We start from the raw sequence: 27559 nt of genomic DNA, 5'->3' as shown, positions 1-27559 counted from the left end.
GAATTTTCTCTTTGTATCAGTTTTACCCTTTCCTTTCTTGGATGCTCTGGTTTTCTGGGTAAATAAGGATACGAGTTTCTATAGCTAAACCAACACTGATGCTCCCCCCTATTTATCATACTCATGCTCTCACCCCTGTTCTTTTTGTGTGTCCCAAGCATGCTTAAACACTGTCATAGTTTTAGTTTCTACCATCTCTGCTGGTAAGCTATTCCAAGCACTATGATAAATTGACTGTGTTCCTTCAAATTCAACTACATGACAATTAATCCAATTACAAATATACAACTAAAACCCCACTGAAAACTCCAGGAATAAATTTGATCACAGAAAAGAGAACAGTCAAATAAAAAAAAGGTTCTTGTTCACAGCTTGAACATGTTATTTATCCATTAGAAATAGACATAATAAGATCTCAAAACATTTATCTGTCCTTCACTGTGTGCAAAATATGCTATGTCTATTGAGAATTAAGTGCGGCATTAGGACTAGTAACTGTCTAACCTTTCAAGGGGTACCTATTTTATCGGTGCACACGTGCTTAAACATAAACGAGAATCGTCCTAAACCTTCTAGGCCAGTTCGTGTAGAGGGGAGTGGGGAGGGCAGTGTTGCTAGCTGTAAAGCTATTAAGCTGAAATCCAAGTGCGCCCAATAATCTTTCACGGCTTCCACGAGAGAAACTGAAGAGGGATCCTCCTAGGGACGGTGCACGACTGCCAACACTGGACCCAAAATTAGAGGACAGCATCAGGAATTTTTATGTGGTGGATGGAAGGAGGGGAAAGAAGAGAGATTATATCTTCAAAGGCAGAGAAGCGCCAGCTCAGTCTAAACCATTCTTTCCTGACATAGCGCGCTCGTTTCTCTGTCCTCTTACCTTTAACAGCAGCGGGAACAGGGGTGGCGGCGACGGCGCTGGAGGTGGTGACCGCCCCAGCCCCGCCGCCGGCAGCCGCTGTCACCCGGCTCAAGAGAATCGCCTCGGCGCCGTCCGCCTCGCCGCTGGGGCTGAGGGAGCCGTCGGCGTGCTCGGAAAGCCCGGCCTCCCTCCGCAGGATCTCCTCGGACTCCTTCAGGTTATTCCTCCGCAGAAACTGCAGCACGGCCAGCAGCGTCTGTCGGTCCTGGGGCTCGGGCGGCGCCGGCTGCGGAGTGGGAGCGGGGGCCGCGACTGCTGACAGAGGAGGCGGTGTTGGCAACTGAGGAGTGCAGGTGCCATTCCCCGCGCCGCCGCCGCTGTTACTATTGTTGCTGCCGTTGTTATTGCCGCTACTTCCTTCTTCTTCTCTTCCTCCTCCATTTTCGGGATTGGCGGTCTCAACCTTGCCATCCACCTGCAGCAGTGGGTCAGGCTTATTCACCGCCTCATTGTGCTCTTCGGGCAGCGCCGCCATGTTTGGCCCGGACTGTAGCCTTTGCGACAGTACGGGCACACATCGAGCACGCCCGGGTACTTTGCGACAGTGCGTTAACAATTACGGCTTTCCGATTAGGAGACCCTCTGTTTACTCTTTTACATTTATTGCTCAAAATTGCTACGGCTGATATGCTGTACGTTTGGTAACTACTGTAATGGAGAGCTTCAGACGCCTGACGTAGGTTCCATAAAGTAGTGGTAAAGTTCAGTTGGGCCGTGAAGTGCATTTTCCCCACTTCCTTAGCCGGTGGCTATAAGTTCATCGCCAGACACTACGTTTCCCATTAGGCCACGGGGTAGTTGATCACGCCTGCGTTCTGTCTACCTGTGGCCTCGCGCGCACAGTTGACTGGAACGATGGAGGGTGACGCTGGGTCGGTTGTATCGGGGTCCTCTACTGAAGAAGAGGAGCTGGATTTGGGGACGTCTGGCTGCTCGGCCGTTGCGCAGTTCGAATTCGATGGCGCCGGGTACCCGTCCAGCGGGAATGAGGAGGGGAGCGAGAACGAGGTAAGGTAATTCCGTGAGGTAGAGGGGGCTCTTTGCTCGGCTCGCTTGGCGAGAATTTGAGGCAAAACGACTCTCGTCGCCTTTCCCTCCCCCCCCCCCAATATGTACAATAGTTTCTCTCTTCTTCCCTCAATTTTCCCCCAGAAATGCTTTTCACAGCTTTCAAATGGTGTAGTTAGATCATTCAGGTGAATGCCTTCACTTTTACTGGAAGTGAAACTAAATTTGTGCTCTGTAATATACGGTATCTTAAAGATACAGTGTAAGGGACTTTTTGGTTTCCTCTTACTAAAGGAGGGTACCATTTAAGCTGGGGAGGTTCTGTGTAGCAATAAGAGAGAGAGATTCTTCCTCTGCTGTAGGTCACTGTCACTTTCACTTTGTATGCTCGTTAGGAAACAGCACAAGCAGGTTTTCTTTACCTCATATCCTCTCTTTGTTACTGCTTAAATAATTCCTTCTACTCTTCTTCTCCTAGTTCCAGCTTCCCCTGTTTTATTGTAACTTACTTCTTTGCCTCTCAACACTTGTTTATTGTTCAAAGTTATCACTCCCCCTGTTTCCTGTAAACCAGCATGATGTGATTGTATATTGAATGCCGGTATAAAAAAAGCTCTAAATAAATAAAATAAAATCCAGCCTCGAATGCAGGGATGCCCCGAACCACCTCAACAAGGGTAATGGGCTTTCACAGGAGAATGTCAAGAAGTGGCTTAAAAGAATCCAAATAATTTTTAAAGTCAGGTAGATGAGTCAAAAAGAGGCTGACCCCTAAATTGGAACTTCTTTACTTATAGGAAATAAATTAGAAGACAGGAGCCTAAGGGCTCCTACTCCAACAAAATCCAAACTAAAATCCATGGAATGATATGCAAGCAGCACACTTCTGTATGTTCCCACCTGGGGGGAACAAAACCAAATATTTTTGCATTAACTGTTTTGAGCTCTCTGGTCTGTTGGAGGCATGGATGTTTTTCCACCCTTCTTGCTTAAGTTTCCACTTTGCATGGTTCCTGGGAGTCAGTACACCAAACTTTGGGAAGACTTTCATCCAGAAAGATACAGAGATGTTACAAATTCCAGTAAAGTCCACTACTAGGAGAAACAAAGAAGGTGCATAACAAGTAACAAAAACTTTGTTGCTATTGAGAGAAGTTTTACATAAGGGGTAAGAAGTGCTCATCAGATGCTGACCAAGGGGTTAACAGAATCGAGAAAGAGAGTGGAAGTACTCTTCAGATGCTGCATAAGGAGTTAAAAAGTATTCAAGAGGTTTTCTGGAAGTATTAAATCTGGGACTAAGTTCTGATTAAATATTGGGGCAGAATTGTATATTCTGGGAGATAAAAGACTGGCTTTAATTTATACAACTGAGGAAAATAAGGAATTTGATGCAAGGAGTAATTCTGTATAAATAGATTTCCCTACCAATTGTCAGAATTCTCTGCTCCTCCAAGTTTAGCTAACCTTAATTACGTAACCTCCTTAGATATTTGTTACTTGTAAAGACTAATTTGTTATATGTTAAAACTAATGGTTTAACTGTTCCTCATATAATCATGCAATAATTGTAAAGCCTGTTGCTAAATTTTTGTTATCTGTAAACCGATGAGATGTTCCAACGTTCGTCGGTATATAAAAGCCATTACATTAAATATAGAGCTTCCACTAGAAAAAGAGGGTTTACTAGAAGATATGAAGTCAAGTTTATCTATTGGTTTATTGATATTGATGAAGAAAATGAATCTGAGTTGGAAATATTATTCAGTCATCTAACCAAGCTATCAGTAAAGAAGCTGGAGACCACAGTTCCTCTGTTTGCTGAGGCTGTAATATTATTGATGCTAAGGACGGAAACAGGGTTTAATTGCAAAGAAGCAGGATATAAGAGCTGTTTGTTCCCACACATTGGAACTCTTGGACTCAGATGAAAGTTATCTGGTAGGGAGAAAGAGTTGTATAGAGACTGAAAGGAGTAGTGCAGAAACGGTCATCTCTGTACTTCTTTCTTTGTGCCCCTGGGTGCCAAGTAAAGGATTTATCCTGCCCAGAGTTTTCAACAGCAAGTGTTGCACTCATCAGCAAGCAAGTTTACTAAATCATGAGTGGCATGAACAAGTTATTAGGGAGCAGTAACCATTTCAAATAATACTAGGACTATTTAAAACTAACTGGTAACAGATCTAAAATAAATTCTAGAAAGTATTTTTCCAGTCAATGCGTATTTAATGAATGGAATCTTCTGCCAAAGAATGTGGTCAAACCTGGTATTATATCTGAATTTTGACATTTTGCATAGGCTAAAGTCTGCGGGTACGTTTTACCCACAGACTTCAGCGTGAATTTTCAAAGCGGATTCATGTACACAAATCTGCTTTGAAAATTCATGGCTATGTATAGAACTAGTGCTGACATATACCTGTTCAGAAGCAGGGGTAACTTTGTGCACGTTTATGTATGTGAATACTTTCAGAAATTGAAAGAGTTCACAAATTCTTGTCAGTGTCCCAAATCCGCCCTGGAGTACCTCTTTGGTACACACACAAAATTGCTTTTGTGTGCATAGCCCCCTGAGTAATTTTGAAAAGGCCACTTGCTTGCATAAAATTGGGGTTTATGCATGTAAATTAAGTACTAAAAGTCCAATATTTGCCTATGTTTTTCACTTGAAAAGATTGAATTGAGCAATTCAGACTTATTTAAATAAAGCCAGACTGCTTGGTCTTACAAATAGTTTTGAAGACATCAGAAATTGCTCTGTCTCAAGATGGGTTGCAGTTGTCATTTGCTTCTCAGATCTCTGCATACCTGTGAAATAACCCTGTCAGGTGCATACCCTGAGTTTGGCTCCAGTAAAGACTGTCTTGGTCATTTTGAGTTAACAGTTTCCCGATTTTATTTGTCTTCCATGAAAAAGGTAAAGAATAGTTGTTCTTCCAACTCTGCTCTTCCCTCTCCATGCTGATACAATGTAATGGATAGAATAGGACACATTATTTTTGTTTACTGTACAAATCCTACCAGATCTGAGATTTTGGTGAAAGAGTATATATAGCACCTTCAAGCTTGCTCATTGTTTGAGAATGGCCTCTGAGAATTCTAGAAAGCATGAGACAAGTGCAGAGGATTTCTGAGGGGGAGGCTATAAAACTGAGGAGGACATGTGGCTAGGCCATATGGTCTTTATCTGTCATCGTATATTATGTTTCTATGTAAGCCTGGATTTTTGAACCCATAACAATCTTTCGTTTCTAATTTAATTAAAAGTGATAGGTTCATAGTCTCAGTATAATCAATCTTTTTATAGTGACAATTTGCCCACATCACAAAACTGAGCAGTAGTGTTTTCTTAGACATGTAATGCTGGAGTTGCTGAGTTGTGGTGTGGGGCTTGTTAGAGTACTGATAAGCTTTATGAGAACTATGTTTCTCAGATAGTTGAAGGCACTTAGCATTGTCTTATTTACTTGCAGGTTTACAGAAGATTTTTGGAGTATTGCTTAATTTCACACAGGGCTGGTGGAAGCACTAGGCGAGCCAGGCCTGGGCCTAGGGTGCCTACCATTAGGGGGCACTCACAAGCCAATGAGGCAGGGTGAGGTGGCCGCTTCTGGCGGCAGAATTTAAGGGTCAAAAAGTGCTCTTCAAAATTCTGCCCAGCCCCTGCCTTCCCCCCCCTGTTATACCACCCTTCCAACACACACACACCCTCCTCCCCCCCCCCCCCCCCCCCCGCGACTCATGAAAACCCCTGATGGTCCAGCGGGGGTCCCGGGAGCGATCTCCCCCTCTCGGGCCGTCTGGGCCATCCATTGCTCCTACCATGTGACAGGGGCCGACCAATGACACCGGTAGCCCCTGTCACATGGTAAGGGCCACTGTGCCATTTTGATTACTGGCAGCTGACAGCCCGAGAGGGGGAGATCGCTTCAGGACCCCCGCTGGACCACCAGGGACTTTTGGCAAGTCTTGGGGGGGGTCAGGACTGTGGGGGTTTGTAATTAAATTTGAAGGGTTGGGGTGGGTTTGGGGTTTTTGGTTTGTTTTTTTAAATGTGCCCTTTCTCCCCCCACCCCTCCCCAAAAATGGTAGGAAAACCCATGAAATGTTGTGTGGCTTTTCTTTCGTTTTGTCAGCCCCCTGAAATGCAACGAAATAGGAAATATCGTCTTTATTCCCTATTTCGTTGCAAACGAATGCACAACCCTAGTTATTTTATTTAAACTTGGGTGGGCGGCAAGAGTAGTTCTTGCCGCCCACCCAAGTGATGGAGTAGCGGCATGTGGTCCCCATCCCTGGAGTCAGGGCTGCAAGCGGGGGGGGAGTAGCGCAAGTCAGAAGGTGCCTAGAGCGCCTAATCCCCTTGCACTGGCCCTGATTTCACAGGTCTATTTTATTTTCATTTTCTTAATTATTGATTTTGCAACTAATAAGGTTATTCCACAATTCTTATTCAGGCCCTATAAGAGGACTCTTACTTTCTCACACAAAACTTTGGAAACAATTTTGTCAGAATATCAAACAAATTTCTTACGTTTGATTTTCTTATGTTCATAGGTGCTGTAGAACTACTCTTGCTCTTACAGTAGTGTCTAATGTTAGTGCCTAAGCTGCAAGACAATTCAGAACAATCAGATGATGTAACACACTTATAAAATGTAATTTTTTGCTTTAAAATTTTCCAGGTGTAATTTTCCTGCAGAGCCTTGCTTTAGAGAATACTGATATTTTGTATCATTGTAACAGTGTACTCTGTATTTTCTTCATAATTTATAATTATATTTGCAGCGCATGATTAATCTGTCGGAGCTGAATGCCTACATCTTATGTTCTATTTGCAAAGGTTACCTCATAGATGCTACAACCATCACAGAATGCCTCCACACATGTAAGTACTGTTTGGTATTTGGTATAAAGGAAACATTTAAATAGAAGTGTTATAAATAGCTGCTTAACCTATATTGTTAAAGACCCAGTTTGAAATCTTGGTAATAGACATAAGGGTGTGTGTGTGTGCTGGTGATTGCTAATGGGAATGGAAGCTCAGGGCTACAGTTCAGTCTGTAACTTTTTGGTAAATCCCACTAAATCGGGCGACCCTACTACTCCACAGAGATATAATGACATCCAGATGGACAAGGAACATGGCAGAAAAAACAGGTCAGACAGATTACTACGAAGAATCAGGAAAGGCCAGACAGCCAGTAACCTCATGTGCAGAGATCTTGGCCCCAGTCCCGCTGCAAATTAATGTCAACCATTCTTTTTCTGACAAAATACTATCTGAGATACTAACTTTGAGAGCAGACTTTGGTAGAGACATCCAAATTTTAAAAAATTCTGTTGCAGAGGCTAATGAAAAGCTTGATAATTTATCTTAGAGTGGAGGAGCTGGAATGTGGGGTCGGAGACTTAGAAGATTGGGAGTTGTGAGCTGTAGACGCATTGGTAGAGCTGCACAAGCAAGTGGCTGCACTCCAGGATAAAGTTACTGTCCTGGAGGATAGATCAAGTAACATAGTAATGATGGCAGAAAAAGGCCAAATAGTCCATCCAATCTGCCCAGCAAGTTTCTTACGGTAGCCTGCACAGAGCGGTAGTTACTATCTTCAAGCCTTATTTTAAGGGTAGTAATATTTACAATCGAAAAGAAGAAACCATCAAACCCATAACAAAATTACTTCTAGCAACACTTTTATGGGGTGAGCAGCCTTCTTGATAAATCAGACTTGCTTTGCTTTTGGACCTGGCCATAGAAGCAGCTTTTTCCCTAATGTTGGTGTTTCAGTACCCTGGATCATAAAAGTTTGGGCCCAGCATCGGCTATCATCTGAATCCAATTCCCCTTTTTCTACCCACCAAAGCGGAGAGTGATATTGCAGTTATGTCAAAAGGATCAAGACTATTTAGTTAAGGGTAGTAATCCCCCTGCTGCTCCATGCAGGTTACCCCCAAGCACCCTTTTCTTCATTTCCAGTCTCTAGCCTTTAGATATGCACAGAGTTTACCCCATTTCCTTTTAAATTCATTTACTGTTTTTGTTCTCGCCACCTCTTCTGCATTCTAAGCAAACACCACCCTCTCCATTAAGAAATATTTTTTGATGATGGTTCTGAGTCGTCCCCCCTGGAGTTTCGTTTCATGACCCCCTAGTTCTACTGTTTCTTTTCCAACAAAAAAGTTTCGAAGTTCATGCATCACTAAAACCTTTCAGATATCCGAAGGTCTATATTGTATCTCCCCTACACCTTCTCTCTTCCAGAGTATATATGTTCAGATCGTACAGCCTTCCTCATAAGTCTTGTGATAGAGACCCTGCACATTTTTGTTCTCTCTTCTCTGGACAGCCTCCATCCTGTCTCTATCCTTTTTGAGATACGGTTTCCAGAATGGAACACAATATTTTAGGTAAGGATTGTACAAGGGTATTATCACCTCCTTGCTCTATGTAGCCCAGCATTCTTCTGGCTTTATCTATCACCTTGTCACATTGCTTTGCTGCCTTCAGATCGCCAGACACTATGATACCAAGGTCCCTCTCTCAGACTGTGTACATTAGTCTTTCACCCCCCATCACATACAGCTCTTTTGGATTACCACACCCCAGATGCGTGACTGCACTTCTTGGCATTGAATCCCAGCTGCCAAATCTTCAACCGCTCTTCAAGCTTTCTTAAATCACTTTTCTTTCTTTCTACTCCTTCAAGCGTGTCCATTCTGTTGCAGGTCTTAGTATCATCTGCAAATAGACAAACTTTACCTTCTATCCCTTCTGCAGTGTTTCTCCCAAAACTGATCCCTGTGGCACTCTGCTTAACACGGTTCTCTTTTCATAGTAGGTTCCATTTACCATTAGATGCTGACTCCTGTCAGTCAACCAGTTTGTAATCCACTCCACCACCTTGGTGCCAACTCCCGAGTTTTTATTTTATTCACGAGTCTCCTATGTAGCACGTTTATTAAAAGCTTTCCTGAAATCCAAATAAATCACATCCAGCACTCTTGATCCAGTTCTCTAGTCACCCAATCAAAAAAAAAATCAATCAGATTTGTCTGACTGGAACTTCCCCTGATGAATCCATACTATCTCTGGTCCAGCAACCCACCAGATTGTAGATAGTTCACTATCCTTTCCTTCAGCAGAGACTCTTAATTTTCCCATCACTGAGGTGAGGCTGACCATCCTGTAGTTTTCAGCCTCCTCTCTGTACCAGTCTTGTGAAATGGGAGCACAATCTCTCCTCTCCAATCTTGTGACACCAGGGATCTATTGGAACATGTCTTTCAGTGGTCCTACCAGCACGTAATGAGAATTATTGGTGTCCCAGAAAGCACTAATGTCTTTGTCTTAATGAAACAATTTTTGAGAGAACTTTTTAACATTTGAGGAGGGGGTGTCAGTATTTGTCATAGAATGCACAGATCTCCAGGAATTCATCAAGGAGCAAGTAGAAAACTATGTGCTTTCCTTGTGAAATTTATCATTTCCAAACTAAAGAATGGCTTTTATAACGAGCAAGAAACATTTTGCGGTATAAATTTCCATATGTATGTTTTCCCTGACTACAGTTTTGAGACAGTGAAAAAAGAAAATGTATATGGGGAAGTTAAAGCTGTTGCAGAAGAAAACATTGCAATTTCGCCTTGCATACGCGGCACAACTGTTTGTCAACATGAAGGATATGTGGTGGTCTTTTCATTCACCAGAGGATGCAAGGATCTTTATTAATACTCTGGATGAAGAAGTATCAGATTACCTGAGATTGCATGCACACTTTGCAATATCTGTCGATCAGACATGAGTACTGGCAGGAAAAATGGAAGCAACGCCCATAGTGGTTCTCAGTCCCTGAGGAACTCTGATAGGGCAAATAGCCTGTTGTTTGTAGGTTGTGGCTTCAGCAAGACCAATTGGGGATATTGAAAGGGAATTTGGAAGCTCTCTAGGAAGTGCTAATTGTAATGATGAAGAAGGTAATGAAATGGATTGTAGTACCCAAGACAGGGAATTGAATAAAGATTGAGAGGGAGAGCATCTAATAGCCAGGCAACTACATAAGGCAGAGGAGAGTGAAAATCAAAAGGAGGGCCAACAGAAAATGAGTGGGATGCTGATGTATGCAAACTCTATTAGATTGTCAAAATGGGGAGATGGGAACTTTATTGTCCCTCTTACGCTAATTAAACTAATTGCAGGTTTTGATTTATAGTTTGAAACAGAATTTAAAACAAAATTTTGAGGTGCAGAGAATGGGTAATGGGTGGTAGTTTCATTCTGTTTGAAACAAAACCAAGTGATGGATTTGCATTTGGTTTTAAAAATCGTAAGTTAATGAGCAAAGAGGTGAGGGTTACCAGGTAGATGAAGTTGGCTAGCTGAGTTAAATAAAAGAGGGAAATTCTGGGATGTTTTTATGTTAAAGGGGATGAGGAGAATTGGGGGTGGGGGAATTCATTGGGGGTAAAGTATCTTTGGTTATATGAGGGGTTCTCTGTAACAGTTTAACCCAGTGAGGGGTAATGCTATGTGAAATTAGAACTAAACATGCTTGTCCATATATATGATTCTTTAATGATGGGGTCTTAAGAATGTGTACATTGAATGTAAAGAGCTGAATCACCCAGTCAAGTGGAAAAAGGTACTACAGCAATTGCAACAGTTGAAAGCAGGATGATCTTCCTTCTGGAGTCACACTGGCAAGTGAGAGATTTCAACTCAAACATAAATTGGATTGGAGAATGTTTGGTTTTTCATCTTTTTATGCTGGGGTAAAAAAAAAAACCAGTTGCAATTTTGATAACTAAAGTAATACATTTTCATTGTGAGAGGAAAATTTAATTCTGAGGGAAGATGCCTGCCACTAGTAAGCAAATTAAATGGGTTTCAGGTAACTTTGCTAAATATTTATGCTCCTAATGAAATATTTAAAGGCTTTTTTCAAAGATTCTTTGAATTATGTGAGGAGGGAAAGGACATTTTCATTATAGGAGGTGATTTTATATGAATTTAATGATAAAGTAAGGCCTTCCAGGAAAAATTTATTCAAGGAACAAGGCTTACTGAGTTTTTTAAATAACAGTATGAAAGATCTGGGTTTAGTTGATTGTGGTGTAAATGTAATCCTATAAAATGATTTTACATTCTACCCTGTCCCACAAATCATACGCAAGAACTAATGTGGTAGATAGTTCAAATGAAGCAATACTTAAAGGTATGAAGTTTTGTCAAATAGGTTGTTCTTCCATTTACCTTCTTATGCATAACAATTAGCCAGATACAGACATTAAAACAATTTGAAAACTGGAAACACGATGAGAGGATATTTGATATCATCTGCGCATAGAAAAAAAGGGTGAAAACTAGACAGTTCAAAGAAGATATATGACAAAACTAGAAAATAAGAGAATCAACTTGTTTTTAAAGTATATAGTTTGAAAGCAAAATATGCTTAAAGACTAGAGTATCTAACAAAGGTGATGAAAAAAAAGTTTCTTTGAGGAGGGTAAATCAGCAATAGGATTGAGAGGTAAGAAAGAACGGGTTTAGATCTTGGATTTGGGGACAATTTTTAGAAATGAGTGGGGGTACCATACAAATTTTCCCAGGCAAAGGTGAGGGTGAAAGGTGTTTACACGTGACTGCTTTGTGTTTAAAGAGAAGTACCAGACAAGGGTACCCCATTTCGCTTTTGCTGTTTGCTTTGGTTATTGAATCTCTAGCTGAACATATAAGAAAATCTACCATGGTTAAAGGCATTATTTGTTCAAGGCTTAGAGAAAATGTTACACAGTTTGTGGATGATGTATTATTGTATCTGACAGAGTTAGATGTTCAATACCAGTATTAATAGATAAAGTAATTTGGAGCATTATTGGATTTTAAATTTAAACCCCAAAAGTTAGAAATTATACCTTTTACATAGGAAGAAATTGATCTTTTAAGAAGGAAAATATACTGTACTTTCAGATGGAATAAGAAGAATGTAAAATATCTGGGGCTTAATCTGGAAGAGTTTTATTAGGTAAATTTTTCCTCTCTTAAAAGCATTCAAGGAGGATATCTGGAAATGAAGAATATATGTGAGTTGGTTAGGGACGGAGAGTGCAATATGTCTAAATTAACTCCCATGGGTTTTACACTTATGAACAGGGTGCCTGGTCCCCCACGATTGTGGCTCTTTCTGGCCTTGTAGAATTGGCAAAATTGCCATGGGAGCTTGGGGACCCTTTCAAAATAAAAACATTGCTGGCCGTGGATGACACATTTCCCCCTCTCCTTCCCACCCACCCTCCCCTGTAGAAAAACATTGATTCATCTACTACCACCAATCTACCCTCCCCCATCCCACCCGTATCTCCTCACTCATCAGCTCCTATCATTTTCAGCCTTGCAGCTCCCCCAGCACGTCCTCCCTTCTTCCCTGCCAGAGCCTGAATGGTGTGTTTTGAACCACATGGTTCAAAGCATAATGCTGAAAGCCCGCTCAGTACATATCTCCATAATCGCCACTTCCATCTGCAATACTAATTTGTACAGAATTCTGATTCAAATAACAGATTTGGATATCTCCTGCTTAAGTTTTTACATAACTCTTTTTGCAGTCAAGACGTCATACCTTATAAAGCAGCAGCAGAAACCGTATTCGAACACAGTCGGGCTAGCAAAGTTAGCCGAATAAACTTAACCAGCTAACTTTGGAGGTATATTCAGTAGTGAAACTGCACTATTGAATATAGCCGGCTATCTTAAGTTAGCTGGCTAACTATGACCACCTAACTTTAGGACAGCTCTTTGGTCCGACCAGACTTAGCTGGCTATATTAACCGGCTAACTCTGAATGTCGGGCATAGCCGGCTAATTCAACTCCTCCCAGTTAAGCTCCTGGAACACCCCTAATTTAGCTGGATAAGTGCCCAAATATTAATTTAGCTGACTAACTTCTGACTTAGCTGGCTAAATGCTTTTGAATATGGACCTCCAGGTTTTCTTTAGCATGTAAGTTCTATAGACCCCATACATCTTTGATTCCTGTCATATTACTTCTGCATTTTAGCTAGTTTAACAAACTAGTTTAATAATAAACCTAGTTTTATAGTGCACAATATTAAAACAACTCTCTGCTTTGGAATTTTAAATTTCATGAATTTAAAGTTTCTTATTTCATGAAAATTAAAGAATACAATGAGTTCATACTTAGTCCTAATATTCATGGAATATGGTTCATATTCTCTTCTGATATCATACAGTTTCTGGTAGAAAAAAACCCCTGACATCACTTATAGCCCAGTTTGGTGCATGCATTGCATGCTGATCATTCACCAGTGCTCTGTATGCATCCAGACAGCTGAAGAGTGACCCAAGTGGGAGAAACTTTGCCATATAAGATCAACACAGTGTTGCATATCATTTGAATAATTTAAAATATATAACTGCATATGCATTTTTTGAGTTAACTGGTCATTAAATTGTGTTTTGAATAAAAGTCATATAGACTTGAAAGCTAACTTGCATGCTTATGAACTGGTAAATATATAGGTCTGTGAAAGGAAGCAGTAAAACTATTGTTCACAGTGGTAATATGGGCCTCTAGGCTAATAACATCAAATACTTTGGGTACATGCAGTTTTGGAATGGAAGACATTCATTCCACATATCCAAAGATTAGTGGTGGTGATCTCTAAGCTTAGCTGTGTGGGCAGAATGAACTTAAAGGAGCACCATCAAGATCAATCTGAGATGAATAAAATATTTAATCATAAACATAATATTTTTAGTGTCTTTAATGAAAGAAAATGTTTGTCTGTTCATCTGCCCATGACATCACAGGGCTTCCAAGTGTGGACAGCAGGCAGGCAGACAAACCACTAACATAAAGGATTGGGGTTTTAGGGAATAAGACTTTTTAAAATAAAACCAAATACTTCTTGGTGACCACAAAATCACCCAAATAAACCAACATTTTATTATAATTACAATATCAATCAGGTTGTAACATTTGTACAGAGACTTAAATATTTGCATTTATTTGCGATTTCAAAGGGAGCATGTAAACAAAGTAAGATCCTGATAATTATCTTTGCAAGTAATACAGTAGAACTTACTAGCAGTTGACCAAACTGCTTCTTGTAGATCAGAAAGGGCTGAGAGTTCCTTTAAATGATCAGTCTGCACCAAAGCTGCTTGTAGCAGGATGATATTAGTTCTGAAGATTTTGTGACACTTCTTTATACCTTTCAGTAGCATGTCCCTGTCAGTCACGGGTGATATATTTTCATACTGGGCAGAGGCTCTGAAACTTTTCATTCAGAACTATTAAGGCTTTACCAGCAGATACCTCTTATTTTGGTTGAAGAGAACAGCCTTGCAGCCTGCATGCACTTGCAGTTTTACAGCAGATCAGTTTATCTTTGCTGTTTTACTAAAGTCCACGCTTTGTAGTCTTCCATCTTTGTTAGCAGATAACTTGAGTTGTCTTAAGCTGTAGAATTAGACTTGGAACCTTGTCCTATGCATTAGATGCAACTTATAATATAATATAGCAGAAACAATTTCGCTGCCGCAGGGCTGTGAGGCAGCCTATGACGCCACCACAACCCTATGCTGCAGCCTGCCACTGAGGCAGCCTGGAGATAGGAGCCTGCTGCCCAATTGGCCTTGTGGAGCCCACCCCACTGGGCTAAAGACTGGAAAATGAGGTGGTCTGGCAGGGCGCATCACAAAGTTTAGCACAAACTACACCTCTCAGCGCCCTGAATGTCTAAATTGTAATCTGATCTACTACAAGGCAGCCTGCTAGATGGAAGACCAGATAGAAGCAGTTGCTGGACTAGTCAAAATGAGAGCAACAAACTTTTTTTTTTTTTTTTTTAGGCCATTGGAAAAGTTAGGGCAGAATGTATGATTGACTGAATGGGTTTTGGTATCATAATAATTGATCCTGTAGCAGCTCTATTAAGCCACTGAGGGAATGTGACACCTAAAGGTTATGCAGGACAGCTGGATTAGGCTCTTTTTTGCACACATGTAGAGCAAGGAAAGGAATTTAATTGTAGTAAGGTGATGCACCAGCACTTGGGAGTGGGAGGGAGATGCTACCCCTGGCCAGCTTCAGGGAAAACTCTTCAAACTGGACCACAGCTCTTAATTTCTGAGCCCTGGACAGGAAGTGACTGTGCTTTCTTCCTCCACTGCCTTTCTGTCAGCTTCTGACCATGCACTATGCTATGCTAGGTGCTGATGGCCTCATGGAGGGCACTAATGACAGTAATCTGATACAGATAAGGAGACCTTGCATTGAACCTGCAGGGAAAACCAGTAATTCACCCCTGAAAGATGGATTGGTCCTCAGGATTAGATAAATGGTTACTGAGAACACAGTTGTTCTCTGCAACTGGAAGGCTGCTTAACCGTGCTGCAGAGCTCCATTAACTGAAGGTATAATTGAAGCTGTCCAGTTTGAAAGTGTTTATTTTTTTAATTTGAGTTATCTGACAAGTGAAGATATCTGGAGCTGCTATTATACTTTTATGTGTTATAACTTGCGTCTAAGTGGAATCCTCATATTTGCTTTGTTTTTTCTATGTTTTAAAGTTTAAGCTTGAAACCTGAAAATTAATTTTTTGTATACGTGGGCTGAGATCCTGATAAGCATCTTGGTACTTAAGGAAGGAAACTTTTCTTTAACATTGTGTTGCTTTACAAATATTAGTTGGGGGTGTTTAGCCTCAGCCTTACTGTTCCTTATTACAAAGGGTTTCAGTTCCCTAATTAGTTATCTTTATTTTTACATTAGACTGCTTGCCCTGGCTAAACCTTAGAGGCATTATGATACTCTCTTTTATTCTCCATTCCTAGCATTCTGTTTGTTTTCTTGGCTACCACTGCACACTGAGGATTTCAAAATATTCACAATGTCACCTGGATTCTTTTCCTGAGTGGTGACCCTTAATGTGGATCCTTGCATTGTGTAGCTATAATTTAGATTGCTCTTCCCCCAAGTGCATCACTTTTCACATGTCTACATTTAAATGGCATCTGCCATTTGGATGCCCAGTCTTGCAATCTTCTTGTGATTTAACAACTTTGAATAATTTTGTGTCATCTGCAGATTTGTCCACCTCACTCATGGTCCCCATTTCCAGGTCATTTATAAATGTTAAAAAGCAGTGGTCCCACAACAGATCCTGGGGTACTCCACTATTCACCTTTCTCTATTGAGAAAATTGACCATTTAACCCTTCTCTCTGTTTTTAATCCACAACAAGACATTGCCTCTTATCCCATGACTTTTAAATTTCCTCAGAAGTCTCTTATGAGGGGCTTTGTCAAACACTTTATGGAAATCCAGATATACTATATCAATTGACTAACCTTTATTCACATAATTATTTACACCTTCAAAAATATGTAGCAGATTAGTGAAGTAAGACTTCCTTTGAATACATTTACAGTATGTTGGTTTTGTCCTAATAAACTATGGTTATCTATATGTTTAGTGACTTTGTTCTGGGCTTGTTGGACCTTTGGTCTGATCCAGTATAGCAAGTCTTGTGTTCTTATGATAGTTTCTACAATTTCGCCTGGCACTGATGTCAGGCTCACTGGTCTATAGTTTCCTGGATCAACCTGGAATCTTTTTTTTTTTTTTTTTTAATTGGCCTTACATTGGCAACCCTCCAATAATTCAGGTACCTTGGTTGATTCTAAAGATAATTTACAAATTACCAATAGTATGTCTTCAATTTAATTTTTCAATTCTTTCAACATTCTGGGATGTAAATCTGATCCAGGTGATTTGCTACTCTTTTAGTTTGTTTGCCTTATTACCTCTTCCAGGTTCATTGAGATTTGTTTGTTCCTCTGAATCATTGCTTTTTAATTATCATTTCTAACATGGGTATCTCCCTTATATCTTCCTCAGTAAAAACTAAAGCAAAGAATTCATTTAGTCTCTTCACTTTGGCCTTGTCTTCCCTAAGTATCCCTTTTACCCCTTGATCATCTGATTCAACTAACTCCCTCACAGGCTTTCTGCATGAAATGTACCTGAAAATAACTTCCATTACAAGCTTCTTTTCAAGTTTTCTCTTTGCCTTTCTTATTTATTTACAAACATTTGATATTCCGCTCTTTGCCAGGATTGGTCTCAAAGCAAGTTACAGAAATTTAAGAATTAGGTAAAACATGGAGTCTTTTTTTTTTTTCTAGTTTGCAATGGGTTTTGGTTTTGTTTTTTTTCCACACTATTTTTTTTGTTAATCAAACTTTGTAATATAGTTTGCAATGATGTCATGACATTTATTGTAACTTGTTTGTATGCAATAAAATTACAATTTATAAAAAATAAATGTAATTAACACTGAGTGCCGTATGGCATAAGGTCCAATGTGAGAGTAATATTCCTAATGAGCCAGCTTGGGAAGGCCTGGTTGAATAACCTTGCTTATCAGTGCTTTGCAGCTAACTTGCCAATGCTTATGCTGTTTCCTATTTTCTTCATTTTGATCCCTTTTCCATTTTCTGAAAGATGTTCTTTTAGCTACAGGGAGATTCACTTGAATGAGGCCCCAATATTCTGTTGTAATTTCCGTTAGGATGAAGCAGTCTGAACCAAAAAATATGCTACGTACCTTGACGCATTACATATGATGCTGGAAGAGATCGCCATTTTCTGCCAGACACATTTCAACGTGGCACTCCATGTTCCTGAACATGTCTGCGAGCATATCTGGGGGAATAGCAGCAATTTCACGTTGGATGTTTTCCTTCAAATCTTCCATAGTGTGAGGCTTGTTCCGATAGACTTTTCCTTTGAGCATACCCCAAAGGAAGAAGTCTGGTGGTCAAAGCCTCTTTGAAATTACCCTGTTGCCGAAAAAGGACTCTATTTCTGCTATGCTGTTTGCTGATGTGTGAAATGTTGCTCCATCTCGCAAAGGGAAGTTAAACATTGCAACGGCTGTCCAGCGCCTACCTCATCGCTCCGACGCAGGGGCATCCTGCCTTGTTCAAAGCTCTATATACTGAGGAGCACATTGCATATTGTTTCGTTCAGATTGCTTCGTCCTAGTGAGTTATTACAAAAATATTCAGATAAATCTTTTGAGTAAATCTCCCTGTGTACTACCCTCTCTGATCTCACCTTTTAACCATGCCGGTAATCATTTATTCTTCTTTCCACTTTTGGTAATTCATGGAATACATCTGGTCTGGGCTTCCAAAATGGCATTTTTAAGCAGTCTTTGTCTGCTGTAAACTCTTAACCTTGGCAGCTGTGCATTTGTTTTTTCCTAACTATTTTCCTCATTTTGCCATAGTCTCCATTTTGAAAGTTAAATGCTATTGCAGTATATTTCTTTAGTGTCCTCCTTCCAATTAAGTCAAATTTACCATGCTATGATCACTATTGCCAAATGACCCAAAACCATTACCTCTTGCACCAAATCCTGTGTTCCACTAAGGACTAGGTCTAAAATAGCTCCCCCTCTTGTTGGTTCTTGTATCAGCTGCTCCATGAAGCAGTCATTTATTTTATTTAAGAACGGCACCTCCTTGACATGTCCTGGTGTGACATTTACCCAGTCAATACATGGGCAATTCAAGTCACCCATTATCACTGTGCTGCTAATTTTGTTAGCTTCCCTAATTTGTTAACCTGTTTTTTGTTCATTCTGGCCAGGCAGATGGTAATACACATCCAGAGCTATTTTAACCTGGAATTTCTATCCATAAAGATTCTATAGTGCATTTTGGGGTAGATTTTGAAAGGTGCGCTCGTCCATGTGCGAGCACTTCTGGCATGTACACATGGACGTGCTGATTTTATAACATGCGTGTGCCGGGTTTTGTAATCCGCACGCGCAAGAGGGGGGTACTGTTCTGCAAATTTCGCGCAGCGACACATCTCAGCCTTCCCCAGTTCCTAGCTTTTTTTTTTCCCCCCAACCTGAAGTAAGTTGCACACGCTGGCAGCCAGGACAGAAATCAATGCCGCTGTTCGGGCCCGCCCCATGCAGGAAGACCAGCATGTATGCGCGTACCGTCCTTTACGTGCCTGGCCGGGCCTTTTTGAAAATAAGCTTGGCGTGCGCGAGGCCCAGCCAGGCGTGTAAAGGCTGAATTTTATGCACGCGGAGGATTTAAAATCCAGCCATTTGTTTCCTGTATAATTTTTGGCCTGTTTGCCTCAATGCCCTTTTTAATGTACAGTGCTTCCCCTCCACCAAATTTGATCCATCCTATCATTTCAGTATAATTTGTATCACAGTGCCCCATTGATTAACCTCCTTCCACCAGGTCTCAGAGATGCCAGTTATATCTACCTTTTCATCCAGTGCTATATGCTCCAACTCTCCCTACTTATTTTTTTAGACTTCTAGCATTTGTATACAGACATTTCAAAGTGGGATTTTTGTTTAAATTAACCTGCTTATCAATTGAGAAAGGTAAATTGAAATCTTTCAACTCTGTCTGCTCATTACTTAACAGTACCTGGGCCATGTTAGCATTTATGCAACCTCTTTATTAGGCAGCCCTAACTTCCCTGTTCTAGTATCCTTCAAATGTACATCATTCTGAACCTTGCGCTCCTGAGCAACTGTCTGCTTTCCCCTATCATCTAGTTTAAAAGCTGCTGCTCTCCTTTTTAAAAGTAAGTGCCAGCAGCCTGGCCCCACCCCTGTTAAGGTAGAGCCCATCCTTTTGGAAAAGCCCCCCCTCCCATTCCTAATAAACCTAAAGCCCTCTTCCTTACATCATTGTCTCATCCACGCATCGAGAATCATCTTCCCCTTTCTCTTTACCATGGCAAAATCAAAAAAGGCAAACATCAGGTACCAAATGGAGCTGAGAGCCATCTTAGATTTTTCTCTCTTTATTGCAGATAAGCTGAGGACAATAGTTAACTTTTTTTTTCCCTGTAAAACTGTATTGAAATCCATGCCACATTTTGTAGTTGTGTTGACACACATGAAGACTTTGTGTTGTGATATTCTAAAAACATAAAAATGTAGCGATGATTGATAGTATGTAGTTCAATCATTTTGTAATCAGTAGACCCATTAGTGAGACACTGATTAAAATTAATCTGTCCATTAATGTTTCTTTTCCATAGCTATTAATGTCTTCTGACTTCAATTACCAAGTTTTATGTTCAGTAGCTCTAATCACAGTGAAGAATATAACATGTATGCTCTGAATAGAAATTTTAATTAGTTTGTTTTCTTACAGTCTGCAAGAGCTGCATAGTGAAACATTTTTACTACAGTAACAGATGTCCTAAGTGCAACATTATTGTACATCAGACTCAGCCACTTTATAATATCAGGTAAGTGATCTTTGGCATGGTGGAGTACTGATATAGTATATTAACTTTTATTTAATGTTTTTACTAAAAAAAAACAGTTTGTCAAGTTGCAGCAGAGTTTAGCCTGGCATAATACTAAATTAGTATTCCTTTCTTTCTTTTAAAACCATGCTTTACTTAGCCACTCCCACTAAAGAACTTGAGGTGCTTCTTTACTGATCATTGTCAGCACCCTATGCAGTTATTGCACTGTACCTGTGAAGTATGGATTTGGAAAAGGAAAAAGGGGGGGGGGGGGAGTCGACATAAAGTGGCAGACCTGGAGGAGCTGAGGCAGACAGAGAGGTATATAGATGAGACCTTCAGGGACATAGTAGCCAAGTCCCAACTTCCTCCAAGGCAGCACCAGGGCTGCCAGCCTGAAGAAGGTCTCATGATTGGAGAGCATCAACCTAGTACAGCAGGAAAGGATCCTGTAGCAAGGACCTGCTCTCCAGGTAATGCATTGTCCTTTCGCACCAAGGATATCTCCCCAAGGCCTACAGCCCAGGTGGGCTCCACTCTCTGATGGAAATCTGCTTTCACCTCCTTGGTGGTTGCAAGTGGATCATCTGAGAGAGGGAGTTTCCCTGACATCGCCAGACTGGATGGTACTTACAACAGATGCGAGTCTCAGGGTTGGGAAGCTCACTGTTAGGAGCTAATGGCGCAAGGATGCTGGAATACAGAAGAATCTCTCTGGGGCATCAATTGCCTGGAAGTCTGGGAAGTACAGTTGGTGTGCTTACAGTTCATCAGCAGACTGCAGGGTCGAGTGGTCCGTGTAATGTCTGACAACGCAATGATGGTGGCTTACATCAATCTGCAGGGAGGAACCAAGAGCCAGCAAATGTTACGGGAAAAAGACCAACTTATGGAATGGGTGGAAGGGCATTTCCAGGAGATCTTGGCCTCTTACACTGCAGGAAAAGACAATGTAAGCAGACTTTTCTCAGCAGAGAGTCTGGACCCAGGAGAATGGGTATTGTCGGGCGAGGCATTTCAGCTGATAGTGAATCGCTAGGGCCTTCGTTCCTAGACCTGCTGGCGATTTCTTGCAGTGCAAAGGTTTCTCGATTTTTCAGTCACAGGAGATATTCAATGTCCTGGGGTATTGATCCCCTCATGCAGGTCTGGCCAGAGGACAGGCTGCTGTATGTCTTTCCTCCATGGCCCATGTTGAGCAGAATAGTTCGGAGGATCGAAGGCCATGGGGATGGTGGTGTTGGTCATACCGGTTTGGCCCAGTAGACCATGGTATGCAGATCTTCAAAGACTCCTGGTAGAGACCCCCCTTTTGTCTTCCACTGCACAAGAATGTATTGCAGCAGGGGCCTGTCCTTCACAAAGATTGGACTCTGTCTTACGGTATGGCCCTTGAGAGGGCTCGCTTGTTTGAAGCATGGATATTCTTTGCGGTGATTGCTACCTTGCTATGAGCTCGAAAGTTCTCCACTTCCTTAGCCTATGTGTGGGTTTGGTGAGTGTTTGAGGCTTGCTGTGAGGACTGAGGTTTTCTTCCTCCTTCAGTTAAGATCCTGCTCATTTTGGAATTTTTGCAGGATGGGTTAAATAAAGGGTTGGCCCTTAATTCTCTGAAGGTACAGGTTGCGGTTCTTGCCTATTTTAGAAGGGAGTGAAACATCTTCTTTGTCCTCTCTTGTAGTTACTGGTTCCTTTGTGGAGTCTTAACCTGGTATAGGATTTCTTGGTGGGCCCTATGTTTTTCCACCACTGTGTAGCTTTTCCTTGCGGTTATTGACTTTGAAAACAGTGTTTCGAATATGTTCTGTGTATCAAATTTCCGAGCTATAGGCCTTGTTATGCTGGGAACTGTTCATTTGGGTGATTCCAGGAGCCATACAGCTGTGTACTGTTCCTTCATTCTTGCCTAAAGTGGTCTCAGATTTTCACTTGAATCATTCCATTTCCTTGCTGAACTTGGATAAGGAAAGAAATGCAGAGGAATATCGCATATTCATCCCTTGAATGTCAAGAGACGTGAGGTATCTGGAGGTTTCTAAACCTTTCCGAAAGACAGATGGTCTGTTTGTCCTTCATGGTGGACCTTCTCCTTAATCCAGCTTCGCGGGCTACACTAGCTCACTGGATTAAGGAGATGGTCATGTCTGCATATGTGGATGCTGAAAAGCTGTTGCCTACTCAGGTTAGGGCTCATTCCACTAGGGTTCAGGCAGTGTCATGGACGGAGGTTAGATTATTTTCTCCAGTCGACATTTGCTGAGCTACAACATGGTCTTCCTTACATATCTTTTCCGGGTGTTATCGTTTGGATGTGCAGGCCCGGGAGGACACGGCCTTTGCACATGCAGTGTTTATTGGACTGCAGGCAGCCTCCCACCCTATTCAGGAGTAGCTTGGGTACATCCCACTGGTCCTGAATCCATCTATCCCCATGCTAGGAATTAAGAAATTACTACTTAACTGATGATTTCTTTTTCCTTAAGGTGGTTAGATGGATTCAACTTCCCTCCCTTGTCTGTCGAATAGCAAGGTAGATTACTGGTAAGTATTCTTCCAGTCCCTAGTCTAGTGTTCATGTGCTTATTGTCTGAGCTCAGTGTTTCATGTTGTCTGTGTACTGAAGTGGTTATATGTTTTTGCTAGTTTGTCCACAGTTGCTTTAGAAGAGAATACTGGCAGGCTGCTGTCACTAAAGGAGTATTATATACTGTGACATCAGTTTGCTCCGTCTCCATCTGCTGGTAGAGGTGCATAACCCACTGGTCCTGAATCTATCCACCTTAAGGAAAAGGAAATTTTCAGGTAAGTAGTAATTTCTCATTACTGAAAGGCACATATCCTAGATCACTCTGGAACCAGACCTAAATGCTCTGGAGCCAGTTGGTAGCCATTTTTGAGCAACAACTGGTACTCTTTCCCAGGTGCTGAGAATACTGCCTCCACAGCACTCCCAACTCCTGCTAGTATGAGAAGCAGAAACCCTGTCCAGGAGTTGGACTTGTCTCCTGCGTGTATCATTTGGCTGCCTACATGATGTTTTTCTAAAACATCACCTCTTTACTCATCTGAGTATCTTTTATTCTTGAAAGCCTCATACTTTTTAATTTAGTTACACATTACTATGTCGACAGTTTTGGAGCTTAATATATCCTGCCTTTTTTACTTTAACATTAATTCTAAAATTTAAGTTGCAGGACAGCATCTGAGTTGCAAAATGGACTGCTCTATCTCTGGGACAGTTTGGCTGCAAAGTGGTGCTAGAGAGCTCCAGAGAGACCCAAAGTCTTGAGTTGGCTCAACTCCCTACTTGCCTGCCTTTTTATTCTTTAAATGTACTGATTTGTTGAATAAGGCATATTATTGAATGTATTCAGCTAGATAAGTTTTATCATTATTGTTCTCTTGTTCTGCTCTTTCTTTGCTAGGTTGGACCGACAGTTACAAGACATAGTGTACAAATTAGTTATCAACTTGGAAGACAGTAAGTTTATTTTCTTTATGTACCGTTGAAGTGTAAGGGCACAATCAAATGAAAGCATGCATTACTGACCATTTAATTCAGGGCCTCCCTCTTCTGTGCTGAACTACTGAGTTACATTAGTTACAAATCCATTCTACACATTTATTCAGAATTGATACATTCTGTAATTGAGGGTGGAAATATATTTAGAAACATGGGCAACAGGCAAAATGTTTAGGATCCAGTGAAAATTTGTCTTTTTCATTTGTTTTATCTTTATTTTTTCTTTATTTTTGAGAGCTTTCTTTTGCTGTTTTGCTCTATTTAAGTCGTATTTGCTGTCTTCACTTGTGGGATTTTGACTTTTCTTTCTCAGACAGCCTCTCTGCCCTCTCCTCTCCTTCCAGACTCTTCCCCCCTTCTCCAACAACCTCCTTTATGTGTGTATAATACTGATGAAAGATTAATATATTGTATAATGTATAATACTGATGAAAGATTAATTTCAGAGGCATGTTACTAATTAGGTATGCCTCAAGTATTTGGGATAAGCTACATGTGTGAACTAAGTGAGACATCTTACATGTTCAGCTGATTAAGGTGGTAGAGTAAAAATGATGAAGATGAGAAAAACTGTCCTAGATTAAAATCTTATAAGCGGTCGCACTCTAGAGATGGAGAGTGAGAACAGAAATAACTGGGCAGATTAGATGTGCCAGTTGTTTTTTTCTATCATCTATGGTACTATGTTAAATGTCCATTACATCTGGAAATCAGATGACTATTATAGAAGTGGTGGAAAACACATGGGCACCAGTAGGTTAAATATTGGTAGCTAGTGCCCACTTATGCCCAACAAGTCCTGCTGATGCTGTGAAGGACATGGACCCAGAAGGAACCACTGTTGCTGTGGTCAACCCAAACCTGAAGAGAGCTGCTGGGACAGCAGCTCTCTTCAAGGGGTAAGGAGATAAAATATCTTGCTTGGGCATACCTTCAAGGCCTGTATTTTATACGTAGGCATTCCTGAGCCTCTTATTTGCCTTGATTCTTTATTCTGTACATTAGAGTTTTGGTAAAGCTTATCATATTGTTCTGTTTTTAACATTCTGTAATTACGACCAACTTTTTACTTCCAGATTGTTCCGTGTTAAATTATCACACTTTTAAGATGTAAAAAGGTCTCATCTTGAGGGCATAGGTCTGGATTTACTAAGTGGTTATAATTTTTCATGGGAGGGGCCCAATATTTTGGGGGATGGGTGTTCCTGAGATTTTGCTGCTCCCCTACAAAATATCGCAGCTGTATTGCCACGTATTTTTCTCTTGTGGTAAAAGCTCATGGGACAAAACAATGCAACAGAGGCCTATACAAATCACTATGGCAGCCCCCCAACACAATGGTGGGGCCCTTTAAAGCAATGGGGCCACCATTGCTTTAAAGGGCCCTTTAAACAGACATTGTCCCGATAAGTTAAAGTCATCTGGAGTCTAACTTGCCCCCCCCTCCTCACCCCGGGAAACCAGTTGAGACAGCCCTGCCAAAAAAAAGTCATAAGAACATAACATAAGATATGCCATACTGGGTCAGATCAATGGTCTATCAAGCACAGTATTCGGTTTCCAACAGTGGACAGTCCAAGTCGCAAGTACCCAAATATTAAATACATCTCAAGATACTATTGCTTAATAGCAGTTTATGGATTTTTTTTCTCTAGGAACTTATCCAAACCTTTTTTAAAACCAATTACACTAACTGGTCTAACCACATCCTCTGGCAATGAATTCCAGAGCTTAACTATGCGCTGAATGAAAGAAAACAAATCAAAGAAAATTAAATGAGCTACTTTCATGGAGTGCCCCCTAGCTGTTCTATTACCTGAGAGAGTAAATAACCGATTTGCATTAATCTGTTAAGTCCTTTCATGATTTTGTAGACCTCTATCATATCCCCCCTCAGTTGTCTTTTTTTTCTCCAAACTGAACAGCCCTAACTTCCTTAGCTTTTCCTCATAGGACAAGCTGTTCCATGTCTCTTGGTCGCCCTTCTCTGCACTTTCTCCAGTCAACTATATCTTTTTTTTTTTTTTTTTTTTTTTTTAAATGTAGCAACCAGAATTGCACACAATATTCAAGATGCGGTCTCACCATGGAGTGATAAAGAGGCATTATAACATCCATTGTTATTTATCATTCCCTTCTAATAATTCCTAACATTCTGTTTGCTTTTTTGACTGCTGCAGCACACTGAGCCAATGATTTCAATGTATTAACCACTATGACGCCTAGATCTTTTTCCTGGGTGGCAGTTCCTAATATGGAACCTAACATCGTGTAACTACAGCAAGGGTTATTTTTCCCTATATGCAACACCTTGCACTTGTCCACATTAAGTTTCATCTGCCATTTGGATGCCCAATCTTCCAGTCTTGCAAGGTCCTCCTGTAATGTATCACAATCCACTTAAGATTTAACTACTCTGCATAATTTTGTGTCATCTGTAGATTTGATCACTTCACTTGTCGTACCCTTTTCCAGATCATTTATAAATTTTAAAAAGCACCGGTCCAAAAACTAGAATAAATGTTGCACTAGAATAAATGTTTCACGTGACGACTACCTCCCACCCCCCAACTCTTCAAAAAGAATCCTCAGATTACCTCCCGCAGCCCATTACCTTAAAGCATGGGTGGTCAGATTAGGGGCCTGGGGGACCATTTTTCAAAATGGCACAAACCAGGTCTTGCCCCTATCACAGCCATGTGGCCTTGTCCAGGCCCTGGACCTTCCCTATCATATGATAGGACAAAACCTGGTTTGTGCCATTTTGGAAAATGGCACCAACTTGGCCCAGGGCTAAGGGGCTCCCAGTCAGACCTCATTTTGGAGAGGATACTGGAGAGAAAAATGCTTATATACCTAATCCCAAACAGGCTAGAAACTGCTATGCAGAGACAGTAGCACTACCTCTGTTTGGAAGAAAGTGTAATTGAGCAGGGTCCAAAAAATTATCTATTTCCTAGCAGGTAGTCAGATGGACTCAGGACCAATGGGTTAGCTCCCCTGCAGCAGATGGATGGAGTAAGGCTGTAAAGCTGATGACACAGAACATATAGCCCTGCCATGACCTCAGCCCTCCAGTATTCTCTGTCTCCAGCAGATGGTGGACGTACCTCTCTCTATGGGGATTGTTATACGTTTTGGAAGGAGAAATTATGCATTCTAAATTGGAGAAAATTGAGCCTTGCTCTCTTGCGGTGACACCTAAAAGGTCACTTCCCAAGTTGAGAATTCTTGAGGCGATTTCCGAGATCCCTCGGAGGTGTGCCTTGATCCGGAAGCCAGTTCCCGGCATGTGCTTTGCTGCTAAGGCAGCGGGTTCAGGAAGCTGAGCACAACGGTAACAGCCAAAGCCTTCTCCCCTTCCAGCCAGAGACCATCTCTGTACTCGGACGGTAAGTGCTAAGCCCAGGTAAGTATTAAAATAAATAATAGGGAAGATTTACCTTCTGACTCGGAGATGATTAGAGGGATTTTCGGAAAGACTTCCCCCTCTCTCCGTACTTGGCATGCCATACCAACGTCATTCCCACTCCCGTTGGAGTAAGGGGAACTGAGCTTCCAAGCAAGTTGAGCAGACCCAATGGGCTAGTCTCCGCTATAGGCTTGGTCGTCCCACCGTGTGGTAGGCCAGGATGGTGCCATCTTGCGTGCGTTTCTGTGCATGCCCTATTGCACGCAATAAGGAAGAGCTGTGAGCACAGGCTGTGTGTGCACCTTGCCATGCCACTCAAAATTTGTGTGCATAAATTTAAGTGCCAGCCGATTAAATGCACAGCT

At 41.3% G+C, this 27559-nt stretch overlaps 2 protein-coding genes across 4 annotated transcripts in view; one reads left to right on the top strand and one right to left on the bottom strand.

Moving 5' to 3' along the window:
* The window catches only part of TAF5 (TATA-box binding protein associated factor 5), a 43553-nt gene extending 42126 nt beyond the window's left edge, over positions 1-1427 (bottom strand). Inside the window, exon 1 of the mRNA XM_029610293.1 lies at positions 881-1427. Coding sequence (XP_029466153.1) covers positions 881-1397 — 517 coding nt within the window. The 5' untranslated portion in view covers positions 1398-1427. The remainder of the gene's footprint in view (positions 1-880) is intronic.
* A 65-nt stretch (positions 1428-1492) lies between these two features.
* Positions 1493-27559, top strand: part of PCGF6 (polycomb group ring finger 6) — a 211378-nt gene continuing 185311 nt past the window's right edge. Inside the window, exons 1-4 of one of the 3 annotated variants that reach the window (XM_029610297.1) lie at positions 1493-1930; positions 6719-6818; positions 20160-20256; positions 23685-23740. In XM_029610297.1, coding sequence (XP_029466157.1) covers positions 1778-1930; positions 6719-6818; positions 20160-20256; positions 23685-23740 — 406 coding nt within the window. In that variant the 5' untranslated portion in view covers positions 1493-1777. The remainder of the gene's footprint in view (positions 1931-6718; positions 6819-20159; positions 20257-23684; positions 23741-27559) is intronic. The other 2 variants (XM_029610296.1, XM_029610294.1) reach the window with 2 other exon arrangements.

This window comes from Rhinatrema bivittatum, chromosome 7 (assembly GCF_901001135.1).
Source record: "Rhinatrema bivittatum chromosome 7, aRhiBiv1.1, whole genome shotgun sequence".
NCBI lineage: Eukaryota > Metazoa > Chordata > Amphibia > Gymnophiona > Rhinatrematidae > Rhinatrema > Rhinatrema bivittatum.
The sequence above is the reverse complement of the archived record's forward strand: the minus strand, read 5'-3'. Positions and strand labels throughout refer to the sequence as shown.